Genomic DNA, 18,817 nt, shown 5'->3' on the forward strand with positions numbered 1-18,817 from the left:
TCGCAATCGAATTCATCATCTCGTTCTACTCTCATTCTATACCGTGTGACAGAAAGAAGCGGTGAAAACGATTGTGATGCCGGGTGCGTTATACAATAAAGCCTCTGATTGGTAAATGTATCAAATTGTCATGGTACATTAAACAAAAACTGGTGGATATGGGACAGATGAAAAATACAAAAGTCCGGAGAAAAAGCCTGATTTCCGTGAAAAATCCTAAGAATTTGTCACAATTTCAGATTTTTTTCTCAAACGTAATTTTCAATTAGAGGAGTCAATTATTATTATAAGTATTGATATTATTGGAAACACGGGGGTGATGTTCTGTTCACGCAGATCGCGGCAGGCCGAAATCCTGAGATATGATAACCCTAGACGCGTGCGTGTCGGGTACATTTTGGATTTAGTTGGCATATTCTTACAAGGTTCCATAGTGGCCTGAAATCGAATTAGTGGACTGTATGGTTCACTAACAGGTTAACAAGGTCCAACTTTTTGAACTCCGCCGTACACTGGCTTATCCTATTTCTGTGATGTATACACTCTAGGACTCTTCAAGGCTTGAGTCAATAGGCTGTTACTGAACCACTGAGTTACACCTTTGGCCTCATCTGTACTTCTCGTCAAATGAGATTAGGGGTCAATCACGGGTCATATTTAAGTAAAAAAATTGTGCCTTCTTAATACTTGCAACTAACATCCGTTAAAAAGTAAAACGGGACTGTACCAGAAAAATCCCTTGTGTAGTCAGCGTTCAAACAAAACAAAACCCGCTACAACTAGCGACTTATTTAGATAGCTTGTGGGCGGTGTGAGCGTCAGCCGAGCGACGTGTCCGGTGGCCCGACGTGGCAGAAGTCTGTGAGAGGCACTATCACCACTTGTATCTAAAAGAAAGAGATGCGTTACATTAGCAGGATGTATTTTAAGAGAGTTTATACCTGCTGAGCTGGCAACGTTGCATTTTCGTTAGTTTATCTCGATTATTCCATAAAAATTGAATGAAAATTAAAAATATGGTCTGATAGACTTTTATATTCTTTAAAAACGAATTAATTATTAACGTTGTCCGACAATTATAGGAAGAAACCTTATGCGACTGTGGATTGAAAAATCGGGTCTAGATATGACGACCGGATAGCCAAATGTTTTGAGAACTTTACTATGAAGCTATTTGTGTGAAAATACGAATGTTTGTTCTCTAATCTAGGATGTTTAACCCTTTTAAGGCCCTATTTATTGGAACATACTATCACAGAATCAAAAGCAGCTATCGAATACATACCTAGCTAAGTATGTTTTTAAAGCTAGTAGTATTTTCAGTAATTACAATGCATATTGTACTTATTACTAAAAGAATAAGGTAGAATTTCCAAATCAATGCATGTGGTCGCTAAATCGTCTCTGCCTTATAAAGGGTTTATACTTATTTAAGTATGTTTATCCGTTGCAGCTTTGCTTAGTTTGGGACTAGGTCAATTGGTGTAAATTGTACCATGATATTTTTTTTAAAGTAACATTTTGTATTATTATGAAATACCCATTTTCCTTTCAGTAAATGTGCCTAACTTCACCATTTACACAGACTACTTTCCTTCCAAGCAGCGACAAAAATGTTCACATTGTAATTTTTTTGTTCCATTGAGATTACAGAACTTACCCTCAATTGGTCCCGGTTGGGCCCCAGCAGGTGCTTGGGTTCAGGGTTGTCACACACCTCGCTGCATTTGGGACAACTCCTGCAACATCAAAACAGCTTGGTTGAAAGACACCATCCATAAATGGGTGTGCAATGATCGGTAGGTATAACATTTAGGGGCCGTTTCACCATCCATTGATTAGTGTTAATTGACGGTTAAATCTGATGCCGTCTCTATTTGTTTTGTTCGGATAGACGGAGACGGCATCTCATTTAACCGTCAGTTAGCACTAATCAATGGATGGTGAAACAGCCCCTTAATATAATTTCAAAGGCTATGAGCTTCACGATACTTTTTTATAAAAACAACATAACCTAACCCAAAGTAAATCAAATCTTATTAATAACAATAGAAATATGTTTCGTTTTAAAGATAAATTGCATTATATCAAATTAAAATTATATCAATTATTGCATTATAACAATTGTTGTTATATCCTTCGTTACGCGCCTTCCATAAATTGCTTAGAATTTCGAGTCAAAGCCGGGAGGGGATTTGTCTTCTCCCGGCTATATTTATATTTCACTGGACAAAACCACGTAAACATATCACGTGCTTTTGTCCAGTAAAATATGGCCAACTCTACAAGCTATCAACATAAATTAACTTACGGTATTTACACTGTCATACGCATTTTAATTCTGCAAGCGGCGAATAAACTATTTCACTAATATTATAAATGCGAAAGTTTGTAGTTCTGTTTATTAGTGAGAAGTATCATCAATTCTAAAAAGGACATAGGATAAGTTTTTATCTCGGAAAATTGCATAGTTCCCGCGGGATAGCGCTAAATGAATTCTACGCGGGCGGAGTCGCGGTTAACGGCTAGTACCTCGTATAAATATTTAACAATAACACCAATAAATCGGGTAGTTGACTGACACCAAAATCCAACTGACGCATTTTTATGAGCTGTCAAAACATGCAATTTGCATTTTGAAAATTTCACTACCCAAAAAAATTTTAGCAACCGTTTTTTTGCCAATGCAATCTTTGGAATAGGTAATTTTAGTACGCACATTTCAATTTGGTCAATTTTTTACTCGGCTATGTAAATATTACCACGGAAAATGACATTCGATCTTTCTTCAAATGCTTTATTAAAGCAGAAACTCATTAGCTTAAACATTGAGTCAAACTAATTGCTCTGACGAAAATAAGATCTTTTGGAACCAACAGCTAAAAACACAATTGTTTTGGAAATAATATAGTTATTCGAGTTCCAAAATTAGGCTAGGTTAGAATTGTATCAAGGCGTTAATCGCGTCAACTACGCGGAATAGGAGCTCCGCGAAGCGGTCGATCTTGTCCTATAGTCACATTAGACAAATCGTTATTGAGAAAACACCACCTTATGTATGTCGTGCTATTTATGACTTCAAAATTTCATTACATAAAAACATTTCACTAGATACAATTTGGTAAAAGTCAAAGTCAAAATATCTTTATTCAATTTAGGCTATAACAAGCACTTACGAATTTCAAAAATAAATCTACCACCGGTTCGGAAAAACCTCTGTTGAGATGTATCCGGCAAGAAACTCAATGAGGTTTTTTTTTTACCAGATTTACAATATTTTCGAACTGAACCAGAGCCGTCCAGGGCTCATCTTCATAGCAACACAACCGTACACCATGCTACCAGATGTTAGACTAACAAACCACAACAACCGTTTTAATTTGTCACTGTTTGTTGAAAAAATATAGATGGGTACTTCCCTAAGTATCCACCTATATTTATTCTAAAACAAAACAAAACTACAAACAATTAATTAATTTATTTACAAACAATTATTTTATTAATTTAATTTGTCGCTGTAACTCCCTAGTTACTAGTTAATTTGTCCCTAGTTAGTGACAAATTAAAACGGTTGTTGTGGTTTGTTAGAATTTTTTGCGAGTCGCGTTTTTGTTTAGCGATACACCACCCTCATTTATGCAGATTGAGTTTGCTACTTACTCGTCGTCCCCCTCCAGTCTCAAGCCGAAGTCGGTCGGGGGAGGCGGGCTGTCCTCGCGGCGCCGGCGCAGCTCCGAGGGCTGCGGGTGGAGCGGCCGACCGAGGTCCCTGGCGGTACTCCGCCTGACACTAAAGGGGCCCTTGCTTTACTAACATCCTACGAACCTAACCAACCTAACCAACAAAAAAATGGGAACCTCCGACTTTGTCACTTCAAAGTTCAATATCTCGATGAAACATATCTAAGAACCATCGCTAGGAAACCTGATTTCAAATAAAAAAAACCTAATTCAGATCGGTCCAACCGTTTTGATCATTCCGATCCGCATTAGCGATCCCTTCAAATAGCGAACCTACTGTGTTAAAAATAAAGTTGTGTTAAATACTTGCGATAGATAATTACCATTTAATAATATTGAAAATCAGTTTTAAAAAAATATACCTCATTGAGTTTCTTGCCGGATTCTTCTCAACAGAGGTTTTTCCGAATCAGTGGTAGTTTTTTTTTTTGACATTCATAAGTGCTTGTTATATAGCCTAAATTGAATAAAGATATTTTTCATCTCTCCTGCTCGGAATGTTTAATTTTTAGCTCTCCTGTTTGGAAAGTTTAATTTTCATGTGTAGATAGCCGGGTGGAAAATTGCGTTTTCATCTCTAGGGTGGAACGTAATTTTTTTATTTTTACGATTAGCCACGGAGTCGAAGATAATTATTAAAATAATTATCATATTATTAAAATTAAAGCTTTTCATATATCTAAACTCAGCTGTACATAGGTACATTAAACGACGTGTTTATTATGTTAGGTTCTCATTAAAAACATTTAACAGTCAGTCTATTTTTTTTCGCAATTACAGAAAATCAACATTTAAAATTATTCTTCCATTCTGCTGCCCGCCATAATGCCATGATAGCGTCACACTTTTTTTTCACGTTTCGGCATGGCCATCTAGATGTCGTGACCAAGGAGCTTATATACAATACTGAAGATTGAACGCCGAACATCCATTACAAATTTTAACTGATAATTTATTAATATGCTCTTTTCTAAAATGTGCGTGTAGTATTTTACTATCCTCACAGTCGAAATGAAACTCAAAAAAATTCAGGTGAAATTACCCATTTCCCCTCGAACTATTGACGCTCTCACTTCGTTCGAGCGCCAGAAATATCTCGGGTGTAATGGGCACTTTCCCATTTTCACCCTTGGTTATCAATCTACTATTGACTTTGACTTTGATAATGCATGCGCTTGCCGCTGCGCTCACCGCGTAAGACAACGTTTGGTAATAAGATTCATCATGTCAGCCGAAAGACGTCCACTGCTGGACATAGGCCTCCCCCAAGGCTCTCCACTCAGACCGGTTTTGTGCTTTCCGCATCCACCGCGATCCCGCGATCTTAACCAAGTCGTCGCTCCATCTTGTTGGAGGCTACCGACAGCTCGTCTCCCGGTCCGCGGACGCCATTCGAGAACCTTCTGGCCCCATCGGCCATCCGTCCTGCGAGCAATGTGCCCCGCCCACTGCCACTTTAGTTTCGCAATTCTTCGGGCTATGTCGGTAACCTTAGTTCTACTGCGGATATCATCATTTCTAATTCTATCCCGCAGAGAAACCCCGAGCATAGCCCTCTCCATAGCCCTCTGAGTGACTTTGAGTTTTCTCATGGAGGCCCATCGTTAGCGCCCACGTCTCAAATCCGTAATAATTATCAGATGCAAATTGATGTGCGACAAACGCATTGCGCTTAACGCAGCGCTTATCGCATAAAACAATCGAGCGCTTTAGTGAGTTTTATTTGTAAAACGAAAATACTAATGAACATAATGTATCAAAATTATCTAAGCCGGGCTAGAATGACAATATGTCAATTGTGACAATCTCTAAAATGATACCAGATTAAAGTTTCGTAAAAAATGAGTGGACAGCTTTCGCTGGCCAGAGTCTAACTACACCACTGTGGTTCATCATCGTCAATATGTTTTCTGTGACAGTACCTTTTCTGCGGCGGCGTGGTGTCGTCGCGGCGGCCGGCGGGCGAGTAAAGCGGCGTGTTAAGCTTGTCAAAATCCAACGCGTCGTCTATGTTCAACACCCTGGAATAAAGATAGCAACTGTTAAGGCTAAGCACAGATATAGATTACACTAGATAACGCAAACACCTCAATCTGTATGAAAGCCAACCGTGTCACTTTTTTATATCTACTGTGACGTCTCAAGAGCGAATTAGCGATGTGAATTCCCCGATGTCCGCGCAAAATCGATTCAAATGCGCCGCCCGCCCGCACCCTGGGGCTCGAGTCAGTCATGATTAGTCAGTTAGCGGTCAGTCTTTGTATGGGGCCAACCCCGACGTTTGGTCGGGGTTCGGACACGCGAAGTAGATGCATTTGCGTAATCTAGTGTAATCTATATCTGTGTGTGCGAGTATCTGTTGCGCGGATTGTTTTTTTCATGAACCAATAGAAACCTTAATTTACCTCGCCACGCTCCTCTCAGCTGTTTCCACCAGATGGCAGTTCCAACCTAAACCTAACCTTTTTTCTGGCAGCAGTTAATTTCGTGTAAGTAGGTAATACTCGTAAATACTAGACAGCTACTACCTGTCTAGTATTTACGAGTACAGATACTGCCACAGATAGACATTTCCGTCGAACGTGTAACACCCTCATTTTTGAAGGGGTGTAGTGCGAGTTGCGCCTCACACACACTCTCCCAACATATACAACTTAGACCATATAAGTTAGACCTAAGGCTTCAGAATAGACAGTATTTACACTACAGCCGTGTTTCACTTGTCCCTCGTATCGCCTCCTTACAGGGGGAGGTTAAAAAATCTTACTTATTCTGAGCTGAGAACCGGTGGACCTTCTCCACGACAGAAGCGACGTGTTCAACTCCCTTCTGAACGCCCCACACTAGGATGCCGATCTGAAAATTAATGCCAATCATAAAGCAGCGGAACGGGAAGTTGTTAAGCTGTAAATTGTGTTTTTCTTGATGTCTGTTAACTTCGACAGACGGCTTTGTTTATTGAATGAAACTATCTGGCAACTATTTGGCTAAATAGGAAAAAAAAATCTTTTGACGTGGCGTAAAAACAAAAAAAAATTGCTACATTGCCGTAGGCACGACGATAATTTTTTGACGCCTGATAACGTACATATAATTTATAACCTTGTCTGAACATTAATACGAATGAGTAAATAAACATCAAGTCTCAGATCGTAGATGTGCTCGCAGTAAATAAATGTGTTGCTGACCTTAACGCGGACCTCGCGGTCGCCGTCCTCGTCCTCGGGCTCCGCGTCGGGCACGTCGCGCCACGTGATCGCGATACGCACCGTACGGAGCACCACTTCCGGCACCTGATACATACATAGTCCCTGAACTATACAGAGTATATAGTCACTAGAGTATACAGAGTATAGTCACTAGAGTATACAGAGTATATAGTCACTAGACTATACAGAGTATATAGTCACTAGAGTATACAGAGTATAGTCACTAGACTATACAGAGTATAGTCACTAGAGTATACAGAGTATATAGTCACTAGACTATACAGAGTATATAGTCCCTAGACTATACAGAGTATAGTCACTAGACTATACAGAGTATAGTCACTAGAGTATACAGAGTATATAGTCACTAGAGTATACAGAGTATATAGTCCCTAGAGTATAAAGAATATATAGTCTCTAGATTATACAGAGTATGTAGTCTCTAGATTATACAGAGTAAAGTCATTAGACTATACAGAATATATAGTCACTAGACTATACAGAACAGAGTATATATAGTCCCTAGACTATACAGAGTATAGCCACTAGACTATACAGAGTATAGTCTACACACTCTCATCATCCCATCATCCCAGCCTATATACGTCCCACTGCTGGGCACAGGCCTCCTCTCAGAACAAGAGGGATTGGGCCATAGTTCCCACGCGGGCCCAGTGCGGATTGGGAACTTCGCACGCACCATTGAATCGCTTCGCAGGTTTGTGCAGGTTTCCTCACGATGTTTTGCTTCACCGCAAAGCTCGTGGTAAATTTTCAAATGTAATTCCGCACATGAATTTCGAAAAACTCAGAGGTGCGAGCCGGGGTTCGAACCCACGACCCTCTGCTTGAGAGGCGATAGGTCGAACCACTAGGCCACCACGGCTTCACACTCACATCTATGGTATAGTCCCTAGATTATACAGAGTATATAGTCCCTAGACTATACAACACAGAGTATAGCCACTAGACGATATTAGGATAATGCGTTAACTTTTACAAAACCTCGCAAGTGGTTCAATGTCTATGACAAAACTAGAGCGAGGGATCCATCCAAATAAAAAAATGTGACTTGATGCCACAGAGTCACAGACACTGGCGTCAAACTCATAACTCCCTTCTTTTTACCCGACAACGAAGAAGGAGGGTAATTGCATCAACAAAACTCACATCAAAATTCCCCGACCACGCGATCAGCATACTCTTCCGGAACCAAACCCCCTTAGGGTACAGATCCACCGTCCACTCCGTCAGCTTATCGCTGCCGGACGCCCCCATGCTGGGCTTGCTGCTGAATATAAACGTCCTGGTGTGGTAGCAGGGCAGAGAGTGGAAGTTGTCGATGCCGAGCACGGAGCCCCAGGTGTCTTCGGTGTAGAGGCGCGGGGTGAACAGCATGCGGCCGGCTTCGGTCTGCTGGATTTCTGCCACGCGCTCGTATTGACCTGGAAACAACGGGGGTAACGATAAAATATTGATGATTTATTTATTTATCAACTAAATATTACAATGAACTAACCCCCTTATTCATAAACGACAATCAAACCTACTTTAGTTAAAATGCCGCTAAAATTCGTTTGTCCTTATCTGTCACTTCGACATTTGTATTTGTTAGAAAGGAACAAAGCATTTGTTAGTTAACATAGGCTTGTTAAGTTTATGAATAAGGGGGTAAAAGAATTTCCTTGCTCACCCGCGACCTTACGATAGCTAAGCTTATGCAAAATATGCGTGTTCATGCAGTTCCTCCACCTCCACACTGTAAGAACACACACAAACCCATCTATCACCACCACCACACTACACTGACGCGTTTCGAACTCAACCATGGTAGCATGGTGTACGGTTGTGTCACTCTGAAGATGAGCTCTGGTTGAGTTCGAAACGCGTCAGTGTAGTGTGGTGGTGGTGATAGATGGGTTTGTGTGTCTTCTTACAGTGTGGAGGTGGAGGAACTGCATGAACACGCATATTTTGCGTAAGCTTAGCTGTCGTAAGGTCGCGGGTGAGCAAGGAAATTCTGTTAGTTCATTGATATGGACCTCCGCAAAGTAACGCCTGATTCAATAAATTAAATATTACAACATTAAAATAAAGAACCAATGCACTCAAAAAATCACAATAAAAAAAATATTTAGGGATTTTTTCATTCTTGTCACTCTGAAGCGATGGAATACGAAAAGTCAAAGTACAGGAAGAAAAAACCCTCCTTATCAATCAATCATAAAATATGACGGATCAATGAACTATCTTGATAACTTCCAACACCGATGGTACAGTCACCAGTATTAATATCTGCCACAGCGGAGCGTGCAAAAACATCCGACACGTCCTTCCGGCCCTAGTAATAGAGTCGTATCCAATATTTATGCACGCTTGTTGTGTCAGATATTGGTGTTGGTGACTGTACAGTGTCATGTCATGTTGACATCCCATACATTTGCCAATGAAATCATAGCGGAATAGACTATAAAAAGGTTTCACCCGACCTGATTCAGTTTCCTTGACTGTGCGGACGACCAGAAAATAGAACATGATGGAATACCTGACTGGTAGCTCATAGCGATCGCCATCCGCTCCATGAAGAAGTCCTTGTGTTCCTGGGCCAGCGGGCACAGCAACAGCTTCGCCAGCTGATTGGGACACATCATCGGGAACCTGATGACAGATACTCAGAATTCAAAGAAGTTGGTCCTCGGTTTGATTGCATTTTTTTCATGATCACCTCAGAGGCTCAGACTTATGTTATTTATAGTTATCAATAGTATTTTTTTATTTAAAAAAGTATACGGGGTGTAAGCGTGTGCGAAATTAAATTTGTAATTTACCACGAGCTTTACGATGAAGAAAAACATCGTGAGGAAAACTGCGGTGCGTGTGAAATTCCCAATCCGCAGTGGGCCCGCGTGGGAATTACGGCCCAAGCCCCCAGTCCCGTGCCCAGCAGTGGGACGTATGTATGCTGGGGATAATGATGACACGGTGTACCGACTGTACTAGTCGGGTGCGATCTGTTAAGTGAACGAGCACCCAAACCGGCAGATTACTGATCTGGGATCATTTCCTAACATGTGCCAGTTTTGTTTTAAATACTAAATTAAACGGTCCAACTCACGATAAAGTCAGGAATGGTCCGACTAGTTTCAATCTGATCGGAAGACCTTTTTCATAGGTGAATGATCCAACTTGTAATACGGTATTTGACTATTTTGTATATGTTTTATAAATTAAAACTACACAATGCCTGTTATCGAATAGAAAAACATATTTTAAGCTACCTTTACAAATAACAAAGTTATAAAGGTTTGAAATTCAAAAATTTTAAAAAGATTAGACAGAAAAAGACATACTGGCATGTGACACGTCACACGCCTGTACCGCCATACTTGCTGCATAGAGAAAAGCGTTGGAAAGAGACAGATATATAGATTTTCAAAAACCACTATAAATCCAATTTCAACCGATTTAAATTTTCTTCGCTATACACTATCTGTATATCTATATTTTCATATTAATATTAAAATATGCCAAAATCAGGAGTTGTCAAATACCGTATTGTTGTAATCGTAAGTTGAACCGTTTAATTTTGTATTATCATCGAATATGTCTCACGAGAGCCTAAGTAATATTATGTTTTCTTTCTTTCTATCTATTACCTGACGTGTGAGAAGACAGCTGGCACTAGGGATTCCCAGTGCGCTTTTTTCTCAGCGTCGCTCAGATCGCTCTTGTCCAGCCGTTCACGCTGACTGTACAACCATCGCACGACGAATCTAAAAACCACATTATAAAGTTAATTTTTGTATTAGTATTTATTTATTTACTCCTGTGAGTAGGCAGTGAGACTTTGCTAAACTTGCCGAGCGATCGCCAATAAGGTTGTTTACCGCCTCGCGCTTTGAAACCTTCGCTACGCTCGGGACTATTTTTTGGACCCACTCGCTTCACTCCTACAATCCACCCCTTGCTCAGGTTTTAATACACGCGCTCACGCCAAACAATAACTTTCCAGCCTTGCGTAACAAATAACTATTAGTTCATAAAATAAACTCACCGGTAAAGCGTCATCTCATTATGCAACACGAGGTCAGACTGTTGGAGAAGCTGCAGCAGTGCGTCTCCCTCTAACTCGGTCAGCTCGCTTTCCGACCACACCCACTCTACATTCCATTTCACGAAGTTCTGGCAAGCCTAAGATAATAATATAATAAATAACAAGGAATACTTCCGATGTTCCAAGGGACAGGTGTGTTTAGAAACTATAAACTAATTTATTGGCATACTTTTTAGTCTAAAGCTTAAAAAACGGTGACGGTACGGAATCGCAGTGACGCATCGTATGCGCACCGTTTTTAAGGTTCCGGAGCCAAAATGGACAAAAACGGAACCCTTATAGTTTCGCCATGTCTGTCTGTCTGTCCGTCCGTCCGCAGCTTTGCTCAGGGACTATCAATGCTAGAAAGCTGTAATTTTGCACGGATATATATGTAAACTATGCCGACAAAATGGTACAATAATTTTTTTTTAAATAAAATTCTAGGGTACCTCCCATAGACGTAAAGTGGGGTGATTTTTTTTTCTCATTCAACCCTGTTGTGCGGGGTATCGTTAGATAGGTCTTTTAAAACCATTAGGGGTTTGCTAATACGATTTTTCGATTCATTGATTTTTTTTGCGAAATATTCAACTTTAAAGTGCAAATTGTCATTAAAATCGAGCGTCCCCTCCCCCTCTCTAAAATCTAAACCAGTGGGTGGAAAAATTTGAAAAAATTCAGGATGGTAGTAAGTATATCAAACTTTCAATGAAAACTATAACGCCTAAGTTTGCTTTAGAATTATTAGTAGTTTATGAGTAAATAGCAGCCTAAGGTATAAAATATACCTAAACTTGGAAGATTCCGTGTAAAATACGATATCCTTAGAAAAATATTACTCATTTTTTTCGTAATGACTACGGAACCCTATTTTGGTCGTGTTTGACACGCTCTTGGCCGGTTTTTTATAGTAAATTAACACTACCTATTCCGATAATTGTTACAACGCCTATAACAGTACCTTGGCGACGTCGGCGTGTCCGCACGCCATGGTGTACTGCATCCAGCCGACGAGCCGGCCGCGCCTGGCCGCCTGCGCCACGTGCGACCCCATGTAATGCAGACAGAGAGACACCAGGTCCTGACAAACAATAACAGTCTCATCATCATAATCTTCCCCGTCTATACAAGGTGCTAACAAATTAAGTACAGTCATAGGCAAAGATATCGACACGGCCAAAGTTACAAAAATATGTACACACGTCTTTATGCTCTCAACATTAAGGCCGTGTATACATATTTTTGCAACTTTGGCCGTGTCGATATCTTTGCCCTTGACTGTACCAATATTTAAAGATATGTTAAATAACATCAAAACAATAAACTTTAAATATAAATTATGAAAACTGTTCATACCTACGATATTTTTGTTTTAATTTCCTGAACAAAATATAGTAGATTATTGTCGTGGCCTGGAAGTAGGCAATTGCTGGCTGAGTATGAGTAGCTCGTCCGTTTAACTAATACGAAGCCAGCAATTGCTATTCCAGCCGATACTAATATAAAGCTTTTCTCAAAAATGGCGAATAATTCTGAAAATAGAATAAACTTTTTCAAAATATGTTATAAAATTTAATTTTGTTCCAAAAATTGTCTTATGCTTTCCCGCCTTTTTTCATTAAAAATAAACTGCAGGTGTATTTTTCCACCGAAAACACCACAAGCTATTTCAGACCCAATAGAAAAAGTCCGGAGTTCCAACAAAATATCTGATACCGGCCATTAGACTTAGCTGTATACGACTTGTGCCAACATTTCGATGGCCTATTTAACTTTAAAAAAATGTGACCGATTGCAGGCGCGCTAGCTCTTTTAACTTTTTAATTTTTCGCTGACCATTAACTATGCACTTCACCTTCTGATATGTAAAGAATAATGTCAACTTTTACGGACATTTTTGAAAAATAAATTGTCGTTCCGCCCAAACATAAGCAGCCTGTGCATTTGAGTGACAAGATATTTAACACTTTCTGTCAAGTGAACGTAACAACTTTTGAATATTATTTTATACTTATAGGTTGACAAAACTAAATTGTATGGAAAATTTGGCAAAATTAATGGAAGACTTTTATCTATCAGGATATGTAGATTATAGAGGTTATAGAGCAAAGTTAAATTTTATCCACTCCCCCCCAACCGGGGCGAGAATAGCATATTTCTTTATAAAAAGGTATAATTTATTTCTAAACTCTTTCATTTACCTTTGCTATGCTATTTTTTTTATTTAATTCATTGTGCTATTCAGCGAAATATAAATATTCGTACTGGTTAAATGGTGTTACTTTAAATACCACTAGACTCTAAAGAACGAAGATATGGACGTTTTAAATTGTCGATTTAAAGATAAGATCCGTCATGGACTATGACGTCATATTAATATATGACGACAACCACACGTCGTCCTCGTTCGTCTTCGTATAGTCGTCGTAATCGGCGACCATAAAAAGTCCTTCTCACTCTCGTATTAAATAGTATAAGTATCAGAGGGACGAAACGACACGAACTTCGATTTTCGAATTTCGGAGTAGCCCCGCAGTTCATTCGCTCATATCTTGCTTATTATTCAACAGATATTGATTGATGATTTCACGTCATACGTTTTATTGTCCAGTTTCCTGTTACGTTAAACGTTGATTAAATTTAATGATTACTCTTACCTTAACATTGTACTTGTCAGCAAGTGATAATACAGGAAGCACAGTTTGATGCGATATCCGAATTTGACCCGTATAAAAATACCTGGAAGAGAATCATTAATTTACTACATGATGTAAATACTTGAATAAATGAAATAAATAGGGCATATTAGGCAAAGTTCTGCGCAGGGGGCGACACTAGCATATAACGTAAACAAACCGCCATGACAACGTCAGTTCAGTTCTCTTTATATTTTGTCGCCATGCTGGATCATGACCAAAGAGTATTAATACCTTTATAGAAATCATGACATATTGATGAGTCACAAAATATATGTTATTTACATCGTTGGTAACAATAGAGCTATATTTCCAAAAAAAATATAAAACCATTTATTTTACTATGATACGAGTATATTACAAATTATGGACGTTAAAAGCAAGTCCATTCAAATAAAGGCCTTTTTTAATTAGGATTGTAGAAGAAACGAAAAAAAAAAAATTGAAATAATAATGGCATCGCACGGACATTTAAGATACTCAAAAACTAGTGCTTTTCATCTCTAGGGGGAATGTATTTTAAAAAAAAATCGATTAGCCACGGAGTAGAAGATAATTGAGTTAAGTCAATGACACTTTTTTTTCACGTTGCGGCATGGCCATCTAGATGCACGTCGTGACCAAGAGCTTATATACAACACTGGAGGTTGAACGCCGAACATCCGTTTGAAACAAGAAATTTGATCTTTATTACATCACGAACATATTCCATCTCTTTCTTTAGTTAGGTTAAGAAAGAGATGGAAGTCATTCGTGAAATGTGAAAGAAAGAGATGGAATATATAAATAAGTAATAAAGGTCAAACTTCTTCGTTCGGCATTCAACTTCCAGTTTTGTATATAAGCTCCTTCCTTGGTTGTGTCCTGACCAACTCGATGTTGGAGGTTGGATATAAGTAAATTCAATTTATTATTATTCTCATATTTTTTTTGTATTTTACTTTCCTCCCAGTCGAAATGAAAAGTAGAGTGTCTAACTCCGGTGAAATTACCCATTTCCCCTCGAACTATTGGAATCGAACTCACTGTCACTTTCCACCCTTGGTTATCAATCTACTATTTAAAGTGCATATTATTCTGTCCCGTAAATCAGGATACATCAGTAATCCACTTTCTTAGAGAATATTTGCAATTTACTATTAATTTACTATTAGCATGCTCAGGAGATGAGATGAAGAACTGTTAGTGGATTTTGTACCTCATAAAATCATACTTTTAACAAGTAACTTGGGAGACATTACCATTGGAAACGGGTTATACTAAAGCGTTGATTGACCCAAATACCTATGCCATGAGCCAATAGATAGGATAGGGTATTTAACAACTCCTAAAATTGCCATATCCTTTATATTATGGAATCATCCATAAAGTATGTCTCGCCAATTTTGATCTTTTTGAAACCCCAATGTCCTCCAATGTGATGAAAAACTTACTTTAAAAAGTGTGGGAAGACGGTACAGGCAGTGGGAGTTTCCTGAAGCACAATACGGCTCTCACTCCACTCGCTCCATTCGCGATTCATCAACATCACCTAAATTTAAAAAAAGTTAATTAGTAAAGATGCTATGACTAAGATCACAGACCATAATTATACTGCCTAACATACTTTCATGTTCTTAATCATATCAGAGTAAAATAGGAGAAGTAAGTTCACTACAAACAAAAGTACATCGCGCGTAAATGTGTGCACGCCGGTTGGTCGTCTTGCGTTTTTTTTGTATTAGGTATAATTGTAAATTAGTAGTGTAATAGATTCGTGCAAGGGCACATGAAAAATTATAGATACCTAACTACCTATAAACAATATAGTTATAGTATTATGTGTAGGTACACATGAGTACTATGTACGTACACAGTCGCCATCGCCACTCCGGCGAATTTATAAATAACTAGCTGGTGGCCGCGGCTTTTTTTAAAATTTTCTAAATCTTCTTTTATGAAAACCTTCTCCTGACAATAGCAAACACAACAAAAAATAATAATCAGCGAAATCGGTCCAGCCGTTCACGCGTGATGCTGTGACCAAGGGAAATAGGGATTCATTTTTATACATAAATTTAGTATAATAATAATAATATAGCGGCATCTATAGAATCTTGATTGTCTAGACACAGACAAGACAATTGTAAGTTAACTTTCGTACTAAAATTATTTGCCGGTAGGAAAATTATCTAAAATAGACATCGGCAACCCTAAGAGTCTGTGCCGAGTTAAGTCTCCTAAAGGGTCGAACTTTACATACTTCTCCTATTTTACTATGATCATATTCAGCATCACACACATCACATCATCACGCCTATTTAAGGGTATGTCCCACTGCTGGCACAGGGCTCCTCTCAGAATGAGAGGGCTTGGGCCTTAGCTCCTACACTGGCCCAGCACGGTTAGGAATTGAATTGCTAGACATCCATATCAACATAAAGAGACTTTTTTGTTTGTTTTAATAATACATACAAACATTACAATATCACGCCTCTTTCCCAACAGGGTAGGCAGAAACTGTTGTTCCACTTGCTACGATCCTGGCATATAACGTTCAGCATACAACATTCTAATTGTAATTCTAATTCTAATTCTGATTTGCCAAAGAGTAGACATTAATAGATAGGTTATTCTGACAAAACATCATATTATGCCTAATGAATAATTACCTCACTGCGAATTGTAAACTATACTAGTACTTTAGGTTTAGTAACAAGGCTTATGTTATGAGATAATAATAAAAAAACGTTAATGAATTACCGGCAGTAAATTTAGTAGTTGATATGATTTTCGAAATAAATTATTAATATCTTTTCTTAATTTGGAACAGTTAAGCAGCGGCGTCTTGCTGTAAATATCCATTTTATTCCACCCACTGAATGATCTTTCTACGTCGTCGGCAGTTGTAATAGGTGCATATTTTAAATTTCTTGAAGAAATCAAAATTGCTGCACGATGTGTTTGCGATCGCAGTTCTACTTCATTGCCTTGTAACAATCCGTTCATGATGTCTAGTGTGCTATAGCCAAAATTCTTATTTAAAACCAACTTCAATTTATTTAAAAATGCTTTTTCCTGTTACACTCAAGTTTAATTTGGAAAGATCTCCATAAATTTTATGAACGATTTTTAAACTACCGCTGATGGGAAGCTTTTTAATAGCATTAATTATTCATTAGGTAGAAAGCAGCTAGAGTGCACTCTGTTTTTATACTCGATACCTACTCTTTGGCTAATGTCAATCATCCGTGCCCCGAAAGGAACTGCAAAAAGTTAGAAGACTTCTTTAAAACCTAGCTGCAACCAAAAACAAACATTAGTTATAGCTTAGTGAAGGTTTTTCCATCATACCTGGAACACCTCACTGCTGGCGCATAGAATGAGGCGATGTGCAGGATAGCCAACTCCTCCAACTTCTAGCACTAAGTCGCTCATCAGCTGCTCTGCATACAAGTTTGCGATTTTGAGCAGCACACTCTTGGAGTTATCCACCTGTCGATCAATATAAAGAAAGAAAGGTAAAATAGGTTCCTTAAGAATTGTATGCATTTTTAAGGGTTCCACAATGCATATTTGAATGCCCTAGCTGGAAGGAAGGTTTTCTAACAGATGGAATATCAGCACATAGCTTTTATTTTCTGGCCTTCACCCTTGCTGGGTTAGCGAGATTTATTTTGCCAATGTCGAGACTTTGGCAATGTAGAGACATTACACATGTTGACGTTGAGGTATCCAGACCTCCTAACTGATAAATCGCTAACATGCAACTTAGGAGCTTTAGCTAGGGCGTGCTAAGGTGCTCAATATTTATTTATTTATTATAATTTTGAATTATGGGGAGGAACAGATAAATATGTTATGGATGGTACATTGACAATCACAAGACATATTTACTTTTTTTTGGACTATCACTAGACTTGATTTTGTGACTATATATGCTGCAGGTACTCACTTAGTGTGTGCTAGTGTTAGGCAATGTTGATGCTGATAACAGTATTTTACATACTTTATTTTTGTTCAACAGTAAAAAGTATAATGTAGTGAAAACCGTATAATACTGTTTTTAACAGTATAGCTGGCAACCCTACTTATTCTCCATATTAACTTATTCCATTCCATTATTAACAGCATTCAAATCGGTTCACCTGTTTAAGAGCTATGGTGCCACAGACAGACATACAGACACACATACCGGTCAAACTTATAACACCACTCTTTTTGCATTGGGGGTTAAAAAAGGTTCAGTTTGACAATATTGAACTTCATGTGAACGTCAAGAAATGAATAATAAAGAAACTAGCTTAATCTAAAAATAAACAAACATTCTCATAAGAATCTTACAGTGATGTCTGATTTAGTCCTTGAATTACCTATTTAAGGTGTATTATAAGCTTAGGAAATATCCCATTACCATATAGCGTTGTAAACGAAATGAGACAATATTGTGGCACAAAATAGACTTATTTCATGACTCAAAACATTCACAATGTGATGAAAAAGGAATTACCTCAAGATCTTCATTTTTTTCAGTTTCTTCTGGCACCTTTGCAAAACTCGTGGATGGAGTCTGGCGGTCCACGGTGAGGAAACTCATGGCTGGATTACAGCTCTACTGTAAAAACAGCAAAATAAAGCCCCTCATTCACTAATAATTATGATAAAACCTCAGTTAAAACGAAACCAGAATCACGCAACGCAAAGCAATATGCGACAAAGATCATCAACAACATTATGACATGAACGTGTGTGACGTTTGCAGGAGGGCGCTTTATTTTATTTTCTGACTGAAGTGACTGACTGCCGGAAGGAAGCTTCATATTATTAGTGCTTTAATTCAAAATATAAACTAAAAACTATGAACGAAATTAACAGACAACGACTTTATTGGCAAACTTTGAAAAGTAAAGTTTTGCAAAAGAATAGATTGCTGCATTAGTTCCGTTTTTCGCCACTTTCATTAAATGCTTGTCGCACTGTACCTATATATTTTTTTTATTTAGGCTATACAATATTTCACTAGCGAGCGAAACGTCAATGGTACTAACTCTTTGTGTCTTTGCTTTATTATACCTAGATATGTGACCTTTGTCTGTG

The 18,817-nt window shown here is 38.5% G+C and overlaps 1 protein-coding gene across 2 annotated transcripts; it reads right to left on the minus strand.

The window, feature by feature from the left end:
• Positions 1-219: 219 nt before the first annotated feature.
• Positions 220-18,702, minus strand: LOC141434240 (BTB/POZ domain-containing protein 17-like). 2 transcript variants are annotated; one of them, XM_074096621.1, is made up of 15 exons: positions 18,231-18,702; positions 17,075-17,215; positions 15,175-15,272; positions 13,703-13,784; positions 12,007-12,126; positions 11,004-11,140; positions 10,606-10,722; positions 9,495-9,607; positions 8,120-8,394; positions 6,929-7,033; positions 6,508-6,596; positions 5,663-5,761; positions 3,661-3,789; positions 1,661-1,739; positions 220-887 (listed from the first exon to the last, which is right to left on the minus strand). In XM_074096621.1, the coding sequence occupies exons 1-15, from the start codon at positions 18,315-18,317 to the stop codon at positions 819-821; spliced, it is 1,740 nt and encodes a 579-aa protein (XP_073952722.1). In that variant the 5' UTR covers positions 18,318-18,702; the 3' UTR covers positions 220-818. The 2 variants fall into 2 exon arrangements, with proteins under 2 accessions (XP_073952722.1, XP_073952723.1); XM_074096622.1 differs by lacking the exon at positions 3,661-3,789 and having other exon boundaries at positions 18,231-18,691.
• Positions 18,703-18,817: the final 115 nt, after the last annotated feature.

This window comes from Choristoneura fumiferana, chromosome 13, assembly GCF_025370935.1.
Source record: "Choristoneura fumiferana chromosome 13, NRCan_CFum_1, whole genome shotgun sequence".
NCBI lineage: Eukaryota > Metazoa > Arthropoda > Insecta > Lepidoptera > Tortricidae > Choristoneura > Choristoneura fumiferana.